General features: G+C 39.0%; 1 protein-coding gene across 1 annotated transcript in view; it reads left to right on the forward strand.

Annotated features, from left to right (window-relative positions):
* LOC122088670 (probable leucine-rich repeat receptor-like serine/threonine-protein kinase At3g14840) overlaps window positions 1-4786 on the forward strand; it is a 13660-nt gene extending 8874 nt beyond the window's left edge. The window contains 10 exon segments of the mRNA XM_042657987.1: window positions 1016-1125; window positions 1128-1391; window positions 1464-1662; window positions 2076-2219; window positions 2563-2681; window positions 2774-2984; window positions 3433-3670; window positions 3877-3926; window positions 3929-4026; window positions 4160-4786. Of these exon segments, the coding sequence (XP_042513921.1) occupies window positions 1016-1125; window positions 1128-1391; window positions 1464-1662; window positions 2076-2219; window positions 2563-2681; window positions 2774-2984; window positions 3433-3670; window positions 3877-3926; window positions 3929-4026; window positions 4160-4552 (1826 nt within the window). The 3' untranslated portion in view covers window positions 4553-4786.
* Window positions 4787-17057: the final 12271 nt, after the last annotated feature.

The raw sequence follows: 17057 nt of genomic DNA on the forward strand, positions 1-17057 counted from the left end.
AAGGGTGAATATGAGGCCATCCGTAATGGATGTCTGTTCAGTATCAGTAATGCTAATTTAAATGCCAGAAGCATGCCAGATACACATCACCATGCTGTGTTTGCTTCCATGAATATGCAAAGACTCTGAAGGCATAACTGCCACACAACCTCGCTTGTCTTTATGACCAAGAAAGACTAAAATCAGACTCTACTATCTCTCTCTCTCTCTCTCTCTCCCTTTGTGCGTGACATTATTGAAATTGAAAAGACGACCTATTCAATGTGTACTAATTATGTTTGGACTATCTTTTCTATTTTCTTTTTAATACTTATAATGTTCCAACTGGTTGGTTGGAATTTTGCTAATTTCACAATTCGCCACATGGTAGTAATGGTCCACAAGAAGGTCTATGTTATCAAGAATTCTTCATGCATCTCATCAGTCAGGTTTCAGCCCAATACAAACGTGTAATTAATGGGTGTCTAAACTTGGTTCAAAGTTATACAGATCTACAAAAATACCACTAACCTCTATCATGTTACTGTGGAGGTTAGTGGCAATCTTTTGTTATTTTCTTCTACTTCGGACATGCTCTTAACCCATAGCATGCATTCTTGGGTTTGAAATGTGACCAATGGGATGGGTGGTGTCCCTCATAAAGTGTATCCACCCAATTTATAACTAGAGGGTGCAACTCAGCCTGAAATTGGGCAACTTTGTATCAAATCAAGCCAGGGTAGGCCAAGATTTTTTCATTTTGGTTCAAAATTCATCAATTTCCTAATTCAAGCTGCCCAAGTTGCACCCGCTACAAAAATGTGATATGGATCAAAGGCTTCTAAACTTTACAAAGTTAGCCAACTCTAAACAATAGTTATATTTTCACCATCGATATTGAATTAAGTATCCTTGTTCCAGTTCAATATGTGGATGTGAGGACATGAGGCCAATTGAAAGTTTAAAAATTTTAATATTATCCTTCTACTTGAGTATATACAATTTGAACTCATAAATTTCTCTTGTGCATGAATAGAGTGGTATTCATTTCATATAAATTGCGGTGGAAGTGATGTGATTGTCAATGGCAATACCACCTATGAAAAAGATATGGATTCTGCTGGTGCTTCAAAGTTTTTCAAAGTGAAAAAAATTGGGGATTTAGCAGCACTGGCAATTTCATGGACAATGAGGGCGTTGATTATTATACAGCTACAAATGCATCCAAACTCTCAATGATCAACTCCCAAATCTACACAACGGCACGTCTTTCTCCTCTCTCTATCACTTACTATGGGTTCTGTCTTCTGAATGGGAACTACACTGTGAACCTCCACTTCGCGGAAATCATGTTTACAAACGATCAAAATTATAGCAGTCTAGGGAGGCGCATATTTGATGTCTATATTCAGGTAGTTAATGACATTTCAAAAATTACTTTCAGTAGCTTATAGAAAAGATTGGTTATAATTATTTCACTGCAGGGACAATTGGTACTGAAGGATTTCAATATAGTAGATGAAGCTGGTGGAGCTGGGAAGGTAGTCATAAAAAAATTTATCTCAGTTGGTGTAACAAGTGGGACATTAGAGATCCGATTCTATTGGGCAGGGAAAGGGACAACAGCAATCCCTTCCAGGGGGACCTATGGTCCTCTCATATCGGCTATTGCTGTGGATCCTGGTAAGGTTTTGTCCTTCTATGGAGCCTATTTTTCTAAAAATGAATTTATCTTATATGTGACATGAGTATTATATTTGTGATGGCATGATTGAATTTAACTACTGTTCAATAAAATTGGACCACCAAATCCTCTTTTCTTAGTTTGTAGTCCATATGAAAAGGTCAGGTTGGTCAAATATAATGATCTTTGTTATATGTGGAAAAAATGAAGAGAAGAAATGGACTACAAAAAAGTGATTTGATTTGAAAATTTAATCCTTGAATTTTATTCTTATTTTTGGCTGATCCAATTTTGGTCGTTTTACTTCAAATTATAATTCCAAGAATTCAGACTTTCTACTGTGCTATTATTTTGAGTATTCAACATAATATCACCTGTTGAACTTAGCTGTTAATATTGTTTCTTCATGCAGAGTTTATCCCTCCTTCAGAAGGTGGAAAGAAGATGTCTACAGCTGCTGTCATTGGGATTGTGGCTTCAGTGGTAGGCCTTATCCTGGTGGTTCTTGGAATACTTTGGTGGGGAGGATGTCTGAGGCGTAAAAACATGGACCAAGGTAGGAACACATAAACACCCCCAAAGAGAACCTAGAATCGTTTGAAAATGTAGAAATCAAGAAAAGCACAACTACTTTTATAATTCGCCATTCACTTACGCCATTAACATCAACTAACAAGTAATGAACTATCCATTCTAAATATTTGTTTGATCATTTCATGGCTCCAGTTTCTTACGTTTTAACTTAGATATGATTTTTTTGCTTTCCAAAAATGCATATAAATTTGTTTTCTTCCTTACTCCTGGCTTCTTGTTATGCATTTCCGTCGTCAACATAAATTTTTCCTAGTAATTGATAAACCTAGTAAGACAAACTTCTTCTAATTTATATCCTTGGACAGGGCTGAGAGGTCTAGACCTACAAACTGGTTCCTTTACCTTAAGGCAAATCAAAGCTGCCACAAACAACTTCGATCCTACAAACAAGATTGGAGAAGGTGGTTTTGGACCTGTTTACAAGGTATTCCAAAAAGAGTTCCAGTTGTATTGGTCTATCACTCCATCCAAATGCATGCTTATTTCGAAGAAATTGATACTATTATTCCAATGCAGGGCATATTATTAGATGGCACCATAATAGCAGTTAAGCAACTCTCTTCCAAATCTAAGCAAGGAAATCGTGAGTTTGTGAATGAGATAGGCATGATTTCTGCTCTACAACACCCTCATCTTGTAAAGCTTTATGGATGTTGCATTGAAGGAAATCAATTGTTGCTAGTTTATGAGTACATGGAAAATAACAGCCTTGCTCGTGCTTTGTTTGGTAAGATCAGCATCATTTGCTCCTTCATTATTGTAATGGTGTTCATAAAACCATATTCTGTAAATATAATGTATGGGAGCCTGGTTCTATACGCCCATGATTCGAACCTTTCCTACATTCTCACTTTAAATGCCACACTAATAGGGTATTAAAATCCTAGGCTATAAGAAAGTGCACAATAGTGGTCGGAGTACCATAGTTGTGCATTGCAATAAATGGGGATGCATATGCCAGTACACAGGAGGGTATCTGATTAAAAAGACTGAAATTTGATTTGTGGCTACTCCAGACCATGCTTTCTATATCCAATGGCCAGAATAGCCACATCATCTGTCCACGTGGTAATATTTAAAGTGGCATAGAAAAGGTTCCTTCCATAGGCATGTGGGAACCATTTTTTTCACAATATGGTAATGTCTCTAATTTTTCTTGATTTGATTATGTAAAGGTCCAGAAGAATGTCAACTGAAACTGGATTGGCCTACGAGACAGAAGATCTGCATTGGGATAGCAAGAGGTTTAGCTTACCTCCACGAAGAATCTAGGTTGAAAATTGTTCATAGAGACATCAAAGCTACTAATGTTTTGCTCGATAGAAATCTTAACCCCAAGATATCTGACTTTGGGTTGGCCAAGCTTGATGAAGAGGAGAACACTCACATCAGCACACGAATTGCTGGAACTTAGTGAGTCATTTTAAATTCATCCCAGAAAATCCTTTATCATAAAAAAAAAAATAAAAGGAAAAGAATGTATTATTATGTTCGTTTGAAAGTTTTAGATTTCCGAATCCATTATATCTTTCCATGAAATATTTGCTTAAAGTGGCATAGATATTCCATCCTAAAAATTTGATTTCATAAGGGAAAATGTGTTTATCTCTACTTTACAGTGGATATATGGCGCCAGAGTATGCCATGAGAGGTTACCTGACTGATAAAGCGGAGTTTATAGTTTTGGGGTTGTTGCCTTGGAAATTGTCAGTGGGAAAAGCAATACGAGCTTCAAGACAAAGGAGGAATCTGTTTATCTTCTAGACTGGGTAACTTTTTTAACTATCCATGTTTCATTTTGTCCACCTCTACTTTTGATATTCTTGCATGTTGTAGAAGAACAGATGATGTTGTTGTACTCAAACTCAATAAAGTGCTCTTATCACTTTATCCTTTTCCCAGGCCCTCGTTCTGAAAGAAAGAGGAAACTTGATGGAATTAGTGGATCCAAAGTTGGGTTTGGAATTCAACAAGAATGAGGTGTTAGGGATGATAGATGTGGCTTTTCTGTGCACTAATGCATCTCCAACTCTTAGACCTACCATGTCAGTTGTGGTGAGCATGCTTGAAGGCCAAGCTGTCGTTCAGGAGTTTGTTCCTGATGCAGGTATCTCTAGTGAAGATATGAGATTAAAGGCTACCAGGAATCATTGTCAATATGGCCAAGATCAGAGCATCAGTGAGAACCTCACCCAGAGTGCATCTACAAATGAGCCATGGACTGAGTCTTCCACATCAGCTGTTGATCTTTACCCAGTCAATCCGGATTCCCAATACTGGAGTAACAGAACATAGACTATACTGTACACACTCGTTTTGTCATGTCGTTTAGAAGTTAAGGTTATTATATATATTTTTTGCTGCACACATTTCTGTGATGATAAGTAATTTTGTATTCCATCACAACAGACAAATGTACATATAGTTTTGGCAACTTGTATGAAAATTTGCTTAGCATTCATTTATTATAAGGGCAAAATGTCTGCTTCAATTAATGAATTATGATTTGTAAGGTTCTTGTTGCTTGAATATTTCAGTATAATTGACTACTTTCCAGTCTCAAAACAAATTGCTTGTGTGGTCAGCTGCTTAGCGTAGTTGGTTGGTGCAGAGTGCAGTATAGCACTTGCGTCCGGGAGGCATCAGGTGGGGGTATTGACATCTCATCAATTGGATTAATTGATCAAAAAATGTTAAAATTGTCCTTTCAATGGTGTTAAACTATGAAGGATCTTCACATACCAATTGGAAGACCCGGCTTGACAGTGGAAGCAGCACAGGAGGTGCTCTCTTTGCGTTCCCGTCAAAGTCTCCTTCACCACTGCATTTCCACGTTCCAAACTGTGAACTCTTATGGAGGTTCCAGGAATGGGATACAAGAGCAATCTAAAGTTTTTATAGAGAGAGGGAAGATACAAAAGAAAGAGAACCCTTAAGAGAGCAATCGTACCACCCTTGTTGTAACCATCCCATTCGTTTTTATCTCCCTTAACCTATAGAGTCCTAGTTGGACTCCAATAAGCCAGAGAATAGGGTGGGACGGTTGAGGGAATCTCTCTCTCTCTCTCTCTCTCTTCTCACGTTCCCTCAAGCAGCCATCTTAGGTGTCAAGTGGGTGGGTCCCACCCCCACAACAGATATGTGGGTGGACCCTACCCATAACTTTTAACATCTCTCACTCGCCGTAAGTGGCGGATCTCTCTTAGCTATCAAACAACGCTCTCATCAAACCAAAACCTTTTATACAGAAGTGGAATGTGCGACCTAAGAGATGTATCTAGGGCAGGAGTGCTATATCAAATCTCCATCTGACCAATATAGCACATCACTCGAATAATCTCATAATACCCTAAACAGTTCAACTATACCAGATTCCACACTCTTGATCCCTCTTGATGAGCAGTGTGAACCAACTTTATGAGAAGTACTCATGACTTTGTCTAATCAAAAATTGACAAGTCGCCCGGGCAATGAGTCACGACACAATAAAGGTATAGAAAGAAAAGTTTTCCGATAGTAATCATACCATATAGATTATCCCCAACTACTTTCCCAGTCTTGCCCTGCGAGACCGCATCATCCTTGATCTTAGGGAACAAGCTAAAGTAGTAATATTGGGTGTCCTCTTCATGACATGGTCTTAGGTAAAGGGTACTGGATGATGGCTCACACAATGATGAAGTAGGGATCCATTCGGTCACTCACATCATCGGTCGGCTTTAACACATGTAACTAATACATGCTATGGCTAACTCCCACTTGCATGGGTATGTCACTAAAAATATAAAATTCCATAGAATCTTGGTTCATCACTTTTCAGAGCGCCTAACATGATTCTTTTAGCAACAATTGCTCCTGCAACCAACTGTTTAAAAGATTCATATTCAGCTTTAACTCAGGCTACATGTGTGATGATTCCACGTTCGACCAGGAAGGCATCTTAGTGCTAACTAAGGCATCTCTTATTGGTTTTAAAGCCCCTCAAAACTTTGAAAAACCATAGACTCATCTTGCTCCCTACTCATAAGCGCCAAGGTGAATCACCCGTGTGAGTGGGTCGATTCAAGCCTGTGACAACTACTCAAATAGAAATACACATATCACTTATTAAAAACACATATCTCAAATGCACACTCCTTAAAAGTGATTATATTATTTCAATCAAATTGTCTTACAAAAGAAAGATACATCATCCACGTCTAAGACCCAGACTCCTAACATGTGAAAGGAACACATCTCTTGGAATAAGTTTAGTCAATGGGTCAGCTACCATATTAGATGGGGAGATGTGTTTTAAGATAACTTCTCCCTTTGCAACCATTGGTAATGGATCTCAATGTGCTTGGCTCTTCTACGAAACTTAGCATCCTTTAAAAATTCCAAAGCTACTGTACTATTAGTATACAACATTACCACATCATCAGCATGTGAAAACAGGCTAAGACTCCTCAAGAATCTCCTAAGCCATACTGCCTCCTAAGTAGCTGCTGAGCATGCAATGTACTCGGCCTCCATCGTGGATAGAGCAATGCAGGTCTGCTTCTTGCTGCTCCAAGTCACAACTCCACCTTCAAGGACAAATGCATAGCCTGAGGTAGACTTTCACTCATTTTGGTCGTTGTCCCAATCAGCATCATTGTATCCTCTCAATCTCAAGTCTGGACCATTGTAGGTAAGCATGAGATCTGTAGTCCCATGAAGGTATTAAAAATTCCTTTTGACTGCCTGCCAATGAATTGGCTCTGGGTTACTCTGGTAACAACTGACCATCCCTACTACATAGCATATGTCTGGACACATGCACATCATCGTGTACATTAGACTACCTACTACAGTAGTGTAGGATACTTTTGACATTTGTTTCTTATCTTCTTCATTCTTAGGATATTTACTTAGGCTCAGTATACACGTTTTGTCCATTGGAGTGCCTATGGGCTTTGAATTTTGCATGTGAAATCATTCAAAAATTTTCACCAAGTAAGTCTTTTGAGACAAACCAAGAAAATTCCTTTGATTGACCCTGACAATCTTGATGCCCGACATGAAGTTGAATTCACCCATATCCTTCATCTCAAATGTGGAGGACAACCATTCTTTAGTGGCGACAATCATGTCAATGTCATTCTCAGCTAAGAGAATGTCATCGACATACAAAGAATGAACTATAAATCCTTCATTGGATCGTCTTATATACACACAATGGTCTTCTTCAATCACCTCAAAGCCAGTCAAAGTTACGACGTGGTGAAATCTGAAGTTCCATTGTCTGGACGCTTGTTTGAGGCCATATAAGGAACGCTTAAGGCGGCATACTTTGCGCTAATGCCCCTTAGCCTCAAGTCCCACTGGTTGATCCATATAGATCTCTTCGCCTAGTTCTCTAATGAGAAATGCAGTCTTAACGTCCATTTGAAAGAATTCTAGATCTAACCTTGCAACAATGGACAAAATAAGGTGAATGGATGCTATCCTCACCACTAGGGAGAATGTTTCATCAATCCACACCCTCTCTTTGGGTGTAGCCCTTTGCCACAAGGCGTGCCTTATACTTGTCAATTGATTCATCCGCCTTGCTCTTGATCTTGAGAACCTAGTTGTTCCCAATGGTCTTACAGTTGGGTGGAAGATTAACTAACTCCTAGACTTGGTTCTTTTTTATTGAACTCAACTCATCCTCTATAGCAGCCAACCAATTATCCTTAGCTAGTGATGAGAGTACCTCTTGCAAAGAAGTTGGCTCTCCCTCATCACCTGGGGTACACACAAGAGCAGCTTACCCTTCAATCTCAAATCGACGTCCTCGTGTGCTTCTGTGCATGAGATGATCTCGATCATCTGTGGGTGTGCTCCCGCTTGGTGCACTCCCACTAGGTTCATAATGTGTAGATGTATTACCATCTAAGACATTCTCATAATCTCTGGCGATTACAGAATGAGATATAACCCCACCTTCGCCAAGATGATGAGATACACTGTGACGTTCCTCTAATTCATAGAGATCAAAATCTTTATATGCATAAGACAGGCTAGGATAATTCGATTTTAGAAATCAACATCACGTGATTCAGTTTCAGTCAGACCTCCTCCAGGATGTTCACCATACATAACGTACCCCTTTGAGCTGTTAGAAGACCTCACAAAAATTACTTCTTAGCTCTGGGTCTTAACTTCCCATACTTATGGGGCAAGGAGTGAACATACCCTGCACAATCCCATGGTCGTAAGTGCCCTATAGCAGGCTTAGTGACTTTCCAAAACTCATAGGGGGTGGATGGAACAGACTGAGAAAGTACTCCATTAAGGATGTAGGCAGCAGTCTCAAGTGCATCCCCCCATAAACTAATTAGAAGGTTGGCTTACGCCATTATGAATCTAACCATGTCCAATAAAGTCTTATTCCTTCTCTCCGCTACTCCATTTTGTTGTGGAGTGTAAGAAATGGTCAACTATCTCGCTATTCCTTTTTTCTCACAATTCCTTAAATTGTTCAGATAAATATTCGCGTCCACAGTCAGTTCGCAGAATCTTTAGATTTCTACTTAATTGATTCTCAACCTCAGTCACAAAGCACTTGAAACAATCCAACGCTTTATGACGGTGAGCTATCAAATAAACATAACTGAATCGCGAATAGTCATCTATAAAAGTGAGAAAATAGGAGACCCCATATCTTGCTTTGACATTCATGGGTCCACAGATATCCGAAATTACTAACTCTAAGGGTTGAGTTGATTTGACAACCTTTCCAAAAGGCTTACGCTGAGTCTTCCCTGCCAGACAAGGTTTGCATATAGGCATGTCAACTTTAGCGACTGAGCCTAAAAGGCCTGCTCTAGCTAAACGTAACATTTTGTCCTGCCCTATATGACCTAGTCTAGCATGCCAAGTCACATAATCTAAATTACTGTTAACGACAAACGAAGAAGAAGAACTAGAATTTGCATTAATTAAATTTAGTTTAATAAAACCATTGTCAAGAGTACGGTACCCCCAAAGGGCATCTTTAAACATCAAATCTAAATAATTGAAGGAAAAAACAAAAGAGTATCCAAACTCTAAAAGTGCTGTAACAGAAACGAGATTATGCATCATGTCTGGAGCATAAAGAACATCATGGAGAAGAAGAAGAAGGCATGTTCGCAAGCGGAGTTGGACCATTCCAACTCCCAGAACATCAACGCTGGCACCATTTCCCATGAATACACTTTGCGCTCCCATGGGCACTTTGCGATAATCTACGTAGCCTCCTCTTTCCCTTGTGATGTTTCTGGTTGCTCCTGTATCAACAATCCAATTTGACTGCATTAGGGCAACCAAAACATGTGTACTAACACAAGTACAATGAGAAAAAGATAGGGACTGTACCTTCTTTGGCTCAATGCAATCACGAGCAAAGTGTCCAAGTCTTTGGCAATTATAGGATCTCTTCTTAGATATGTCCTTCTTGTTCCCACGCTTACCCCTCTTACGTTTGACCCCACCCGCCTTAGGTGTCTGATTCTGGTCACTTCCCTGATTCCTCTTTCCTTGCCCACGATGTTTGGGCCTGTTGCCCTTGCGTTTTCCCCATTTGGTGACAAGAGCTATGATCTGTGTCGCCTCTAGGTGCTCTGTCTCCAGCTCAAGGTGCTGGGCAAGATCAGTCAGTGTCTTGATAGCCTCAAGATGGGCAAGGACAAGTTCTATTTGTGCCCATGAATCATGGAGTATTCGAATCAGTGCCTGAATCTGCTGCTCATCAGAGAGCTCTTGTCCCACATCTTTAAGTTTGTGGATCATTTCTTTCACAGCTCTGATATGCTCAAGCATCTTATGCTTTGGGTCCATTCTGTACATCTCGAACTTGAGGATCATACCTCTAAGTCTGGTAGTGGATATACCCCCGAATGCATGCTTGAGCTCGTCTCACATGGACTTAGTAGGGAACTTCTCATAGTCCCCTGTAATGTCATCATATATGGCATTGAGCATGATGTAGCGTGTACTTCGGTCCTTTTTTACCCAGGTAGCATAGGCATCCTGGTCTTTGCGGGTCTGGGTGGTATCTTAGCCTAAGGGAGGGCAAGGTGGTCCTTCCATTTCTGTGGTCAGGTATTCAAGACAGTCTTGCTCATTGAGCAGATACTAAATTTTTCGTTGCCATTAGTCATAGTTTTCGTGGCCTTCAAGTTTGTCGTCTTTGTTCAAGTCAGCGATCACATTCTTTAATGCCATTTATACATCCATATTGCAAAGGAAACATAATGATTATATTTCTAAGTACTTTGTACATTGGTACTTGGAATCCTATCAGAGTTAATTATTCCTGATGCATAATGTAGGACCAATCATCTCGTATAACTCAATGTCAAACCTCACTTAACATGTATCAGAGATAATTAATTCTAAGGGTTACAGGCAATGTTCAATAGAGGAATGGGCATCTCCAAACACATAAAACGCGTCATACATGTGAGTGCGCGGAGTCCCACAAAAGAACCCTTTTTGGTACTTCTGGTGGCATGTCATGGTTACTCTACTGTATGTCTCACACTGGGTGCGCAACCCCATTACAAGGCTTCCAAAAATATAGTACATCATGTCCTTAAATATTACATCATCATTAAAAACCCACTACAATCTACTAGGTAGTGCACCACTTAGAGACATACACATAGGCACCACTGCGCACATACATAACCACGCCATCACACAGTACCAAAGATACATTTTCATTTATATATACATACATAAATAACATAATGTGAAAAATTAGACACCATCAAAGGTATAGGCTCATGTATTAATGCATTAACGAAGTGAGCCCAACACAAAAGAAATCATAAAGGTTTAGAGCCCATATAAATTTTAATTAAAACAATAAGGCCCATATATAGCATAGGCCTACAAGCCCATTTATTCTATATGAAAACTCAATAGCCATTACTATTGATACAAAGAAAAAAAATTATTCTATTACCTAACATAGTGATTTGGTTTAGTGGTATTACAGCAAGCAATTCATGCAGGAGGCCTTAAGTTCAATTCTCTCCACTAACATGTTCAATTGTTTTTATTTAAATAGACTTTAATAAGTCTGGTTCAGACCAGACCGAACCAAACATTCTGAGTTGGACCAAAATCAACATGGACCGAAACAAATCAGATCGGTCCAAAAAAAACTCAGGTCAGACCGGTCCAAAGTGGACCGTTTAAGTCAAACCGAGTCTGGCCAAACCAACTCAGTCTGACCCAACCAAAACGATTCATGGATCCGGGTTAGGACTCTGGTTGTCGGGTCGAATCAGGCAATTTGGTTGAACTTGGGTAGATGGGTTCAGATTCAGTCCAATGGGTCTTGGGTTGGCCCCATGGGTTAAGCCTCATGGGCTGGCCCATATAGGCAAAAAATAAAAAAAACAACCTGTTACGAAACAGGTTTTGTTTTTTTTGTTTTTTTTTTTTTTTTTTGTTTTTGTTTTTTTTTGTTTTTTTTAAATGCACGGCCTCACAACCGGCAGCGGCGCCGCCCCTCCTTTGGTTTGCCATGGACAATGCCGGCGGCTCCGTAGGTGGCATTTCCGCGTCCCAAAAGCCAAATGGGGAAAAAAACTCCAATTGAAAAGAAAAAAAAAAAAAAAACACCCATTTATTTACCCATTAGTTACCCACAGTTAGGGTTCCAAATCCTAATGAAACCAAACAACCAAACACTTTTATGCCAGCCACTGCCGGTAACCCAAATCAAAACGGGACTTTGATACCAATGTTAAACTATGAATGATCTTCATATACCAATTGGAAGACCCGGATTGACATTAGAAGCAGCATAGGAGGTGCTCTCTTTGCGTTCCCGCAAAGTCTCTTACGAACTCTTATGGAGGTTCCAGGAATGGGATACAAGAGCAATCTAAAGTTTTCAGAGAGAGGGAAGATACAAAAGAAAGAGAATCCTTGAGATAGCAATCGTACCACCCTTGTTGTAGCCATCCCATTCGTTTTTATCTCCCTTAACTTCTAGAGTCCCAGTTGGACTCCAATAAGTCAGAGAATAGGGTGGGATGGTTGAGGGAATCTCTCTCTCTCTCTCTCTCTCTAGCAGCCAACTTAGGCCCCAAGTGGGTGGGTCCCACCCCCACAACGGATATGTGGGTGGACCCTACCCATAACTTTTAACAAATGGGAAATTGGATGAGGTTAGTCCTCTTACAAAACACCTTGTGGGTGATACTGGTAGGACCCATTTCATCAGAGGCATTGACGAGGTGGCTAATATATATATTTTTTAATGGTAGGTAACTTATATGCATTAAGGGAATATATATATATATACACACAAAGAAAGACAACCCCTACAACCTATTTTTGAGTAGACCAAAAGAAAGGAGAGGTCCCTAAATCAAACAGCCTGTAGCATAACTCATAAAATATAGAAAGAGTTAAGTAGTCCAAATCTCAAGACCGAAGAAAGTACGGAATACTTTTTATGTGATGACTCTTCCTCAAAAAACTTTTCAGTATCGAAAGACTAGGTTTCTAAAGACTTTAGAACCACCGTCATCATTTGACTTTAACGAATGCATCATCATTTGACTTTGATGAATGCATCAGTTGTTTCAGATAAACAATCTCTTTTACAAGTTAGATTTATCTGTCTCTGAATAGTAGGCTCCTGATGGGTTAATTGTGAATTTTGATTGAATCATTGATCTTGAAGAGGTAGGTCTTGAGTCTCTTTGACTGTTATGACTTTTATCATTCTTTCATGTCAGGACAAGAAGCTCCAGCCTTACAACGGACATGATAGGAATGAACACATTACAGCGGACAATGACAGGCAAACGAAGATGACAAAGGTCAGATTGATTAATGGATCAGCCGATACCTCAAGCCACGGTGGCAACCATGGTTTCAAATAGGGGTGTCAATTCGTGGTCCGACCCGACTAAATTGATCGGGATCGACCATTTATAGATTGATCTGGCCTGGATCGTTTATTAAACATGTCGGGCTTGAGCCTGACCCATTTATAAATGGTCGGTCTCAGTTTTGCTATTTAGACCATCGGGTGCCCGATCGAGACCTACCGAATAACGTCCGATCGAGACCGGCCTATTGTGCATCGACTTGACCCGACCCTTTAATGATTGTAGAATATCTATTTTACCCCCCAAATTAAAGAATAAAAACTAAAAAGTAAAGACATGTTTACATGTTAAATAATGGTTATATTTGGTATCATTTATTGATTTATTGTCATTTTTTTGGGCTTGCATGAGTGGGCCGGAATATAAGAGCACATTTTAAAGAGGGCCCGTTTAAAAACCGGTTAAAGCCTGACTAAAGCCCGATTAAGGTAGCTCGATTATAGACCAAAGCCGACCGACCGAATATAAAGTGTACCATGCCCTCAATAACTAAGCCCGATTAGTTACATGGGCGGACACGATGTAGCCTTTGAAAGTCTTCAAGGCCGATTAAGCTCAATCGAAACCGAACTGGCCCGACCGGTTGACACCCCTAGTTTCAAGTATCGGTCTGGGATTGCTATTGGCTGAGACTGATCCCTAATCCGATACTGATTCAAATCATTTCAAGGGTAAAATAAAAAAGAAAAATAGTATCTTTTATAAAAAATCAAGGGTAAAATAAATCAATGCTCGCCGATCCCATCCAATTCAAATCAGTATTGGCAAAGATCAATATCAATATCGATATCGTCCCTAAATCCTTGGTGGCAACAAAACTTTATCGGATAGTAAGACAGGTAGCCCCCCGAGTTCAGACCCTCTCCAATCCGGTGCTGGGGTGTGCTGAAGAGGGACCAGTGATGAGAGAGCGAATCCGCACCCCCACCCCGGATGGGGCTCCCCTCTGATGTGACAGAGGTGTGTACTAGCGCACGTGTGTTGGGTTCGTGTCCGGTGCTTCAGAGTTCATACCATTGAGTTATGCTGCCACCCCCATCGCACGGTTGGGGAGTTAAATCCAACCCCCACCATCCCCCCTCCCTCCATCTACAAAATAAATAAATAAATAAATAAAGAACGAAAAGAAAAGAAGGACGAAAGTGATGAAACCGTGTTTGTTCTGTGGCTCCGATTGACATCGATGAATGTTGTTGAGTCATATTGTCAACCCACATGGACATTGAGATTTTAGCCACGATCGTGTTTGAAGACTCGTCACATATCAAGGTCGGTTTTTTTTTTTTTTTTTTTAATATAATATAAAGAAGATACAATGTGCTGGTTTTCCCAGGGGCTTGATGAGAAACGGAGGCCTTGGTAATGTGACTATTTCATTAATTTCAAATCATTCAATATTTGATTTTTAAATTTTATTCTAAGTTAAATCAAAATCTCTTTTGTTTAAAAATTTATTTATAAAATGTATTATTATTAAATATGATAAAAAAATTTAAGTTATTTATACAGTTTTCATTTCTTTATTTATTTTTATTTTTTATTTATTTTTTATCTTTTACAAAATCTCTTAATTTTCCTTTCAACCAAACCAATATTTATCTCATATTGCAAAACAACCTCACTTCTCTTTCAGCCGCCGGAAGAGGTGGCAACTAAACCTTTCAAGAGGGAAAAAAATCGCCTACAATTCCGATCTCATATAATTCCGTGAAATACCACTTTCAGGGGGTGACACGTGTATTGATACCAATACAATGGTCCAGATCCGATTTAAATGATTCTTCACTGATTTAAGGTTTTATTAGTTGTATCAGATATGAATCATTGTATTGGTATCAATACATGTATCACCCCTTGAAGATGATATTTTACGAAATTATACGAGATAGGAATTACAGACGATTTCAACCCCTCCAAGAGTCCAAGATAACCCATTTGGAGAGTCAATCCCCTATTATGGTCAAAGTCCTATTAAATAGATAGATAGATGAAATAAAAATTATAATAAGTGCAAGTGTTTTTTTTTTTTTTTTTTTTAAATCCCAAAGTGACTCACAGATTCAGTGGCATATGCCCTTAGAAGTCATTGTGCATCCCTGTGTTTGTGGTGCAGGGGCACTTGCGGACAAAAAACTATCTCTAAAAATGAATAAAAAACTGAAACCGTGTTTATGAATAGAGTGCTGAAATTGACCGCTATTATGTTATGGGGTTATTGATGAGTGTCGTTGGGTCTAATTGTCAACCCACATGGACATTGGAATTTGAGCCAATAAGGATTGATTGGCTCTCTCCGGACACTGGAATGGGTGGGTGGGGAGTAGTGACAAGAAACTACGTGGCAGTTGTAAATTGGGTTGGACCTGGTTCCCTTACAACTTTATATAAAGGCCTATTTAAATGGGCCAAATCTTAGCCCTAACTAGCCCTCGTCGAGATTGTAAAGCCGCCGTTCTTTTATATAACAAAAGACCAATCAAGAATTTCATTAGTTTGTGTCTTGTCGGTTTCCAACATTTTATAAGTCCAAGTGCCACCGAAAGAGCTTTTATTACCATTTGATTTTTTTTTTAATGGTAGAATTAAGCTTGGCTATTGGTAATTAGACTCTAATTCGCAGTTGGCAACAGCTGTATGTGTGAGAACAGGATTTTAATAATCGGAATAGGATTAGCCAATTTCGATTTTTATTGGATTGGAATTGATTGGGACAAATCTAATCGAGATTTTGATTCTAGGTCTCTAAATGGGTGATCAATCAAATCGATCGATGAGAACCAATCCAAATCTTGATTCCGGATTTTTAAACTTTCCTTTTTCCCAGTACGTTCAAAATTGGTTGGGGTACAATGTCTTTAATTCCATCTTAGTAAAAATGGCCGAAATTTCAGGGAAAAATTTTCATATCAGTATTTCTTTAAATTTTTATATAGGGTTCACTATATATTTGTATATGTCGTTTTTCTCTTAAGCAAATTGAAAAGGTTGAGGACAAGCCTTGTAACCTATTTTTCATTGATATATTTTTTAAAAAAAAAAAAAAAAAGAGTTTGTAACTTTCTCTCTTTTTAAAGAATTATATTATAATTCCAAACCTCCATCTGCCCTAAGGTATAAAAGCTAACTCAAATGTCTGCTAAGTCTTGTTCTAAAAGTTCCCACGTGCTACATTTGGTGTGCCGGGTCAAACCTAATCTTGGATCGAATATGAGCAGCCCCAATTATCCCTTTTAGAGTTTTAGTCATCTAACACCAAAAAGAAAAAGGGAAACAAATAAGAAAGAAAGAAATAGCCAAGAGGCCGCATGAACTTTACGAATTAGAAAGTCCCTTTGTTTTCCAGATATTTTTTGGGGAAAAAGATTATATCTGGTCCCGTGCACCTATTCTGGACACATTTAAAATAGAGTGACAAAAAATTCGTTTTTGTTTCCTTGGTTTGATGTTTGTGTGCCTTTCTTGGTTGCGTATAGGGTTCCTCTATGGTGGGGCAGGGATAGCAGCATGTATTTGACAGTTGAAGCACCTCGAGACATGCATCCATGTGTTGAGAACCATGCTCTAGTGCTTCAAACTATCAAATATGCATTGTCATCCTTGTTGAGCCATAGAAGAACCGAATCCCTTAGTTGGTTCCTACATTGAGAGTGACCATGCGTCTTACGTAGTGATTATATCCTCAGCCATTTATCTTGATGATTACAAACTTTTTAATAGAGGATGTTGTCATTTTGGGCCTTTGGGGTATATTATATATATATATATATATATTATTTGATGGTCTTTGATTATTTTTTAAGTTTGAATTCAATGGTCAAATTTACCTAATTACCTTTCTACATGGTGTAAATAGGTGAGCATATGTTAGAGATACCTTTTTCCGGGCCCTCCCC

Source organism: Macadamia integrifolia, chromosome 9 (genome assembly GCF_013358625.1).
Source record: "Macadamia integrifolia cultivar HAES 741 chromosome 9, SCU_Mint_v3, whole genome shotgun sequence".
NCBI lineage: Eukaryota > Viridiplantae > Streptophyta > Magnoliopsida > Proteales > Proteaceae > Macadamia > Macadamia integrifolia.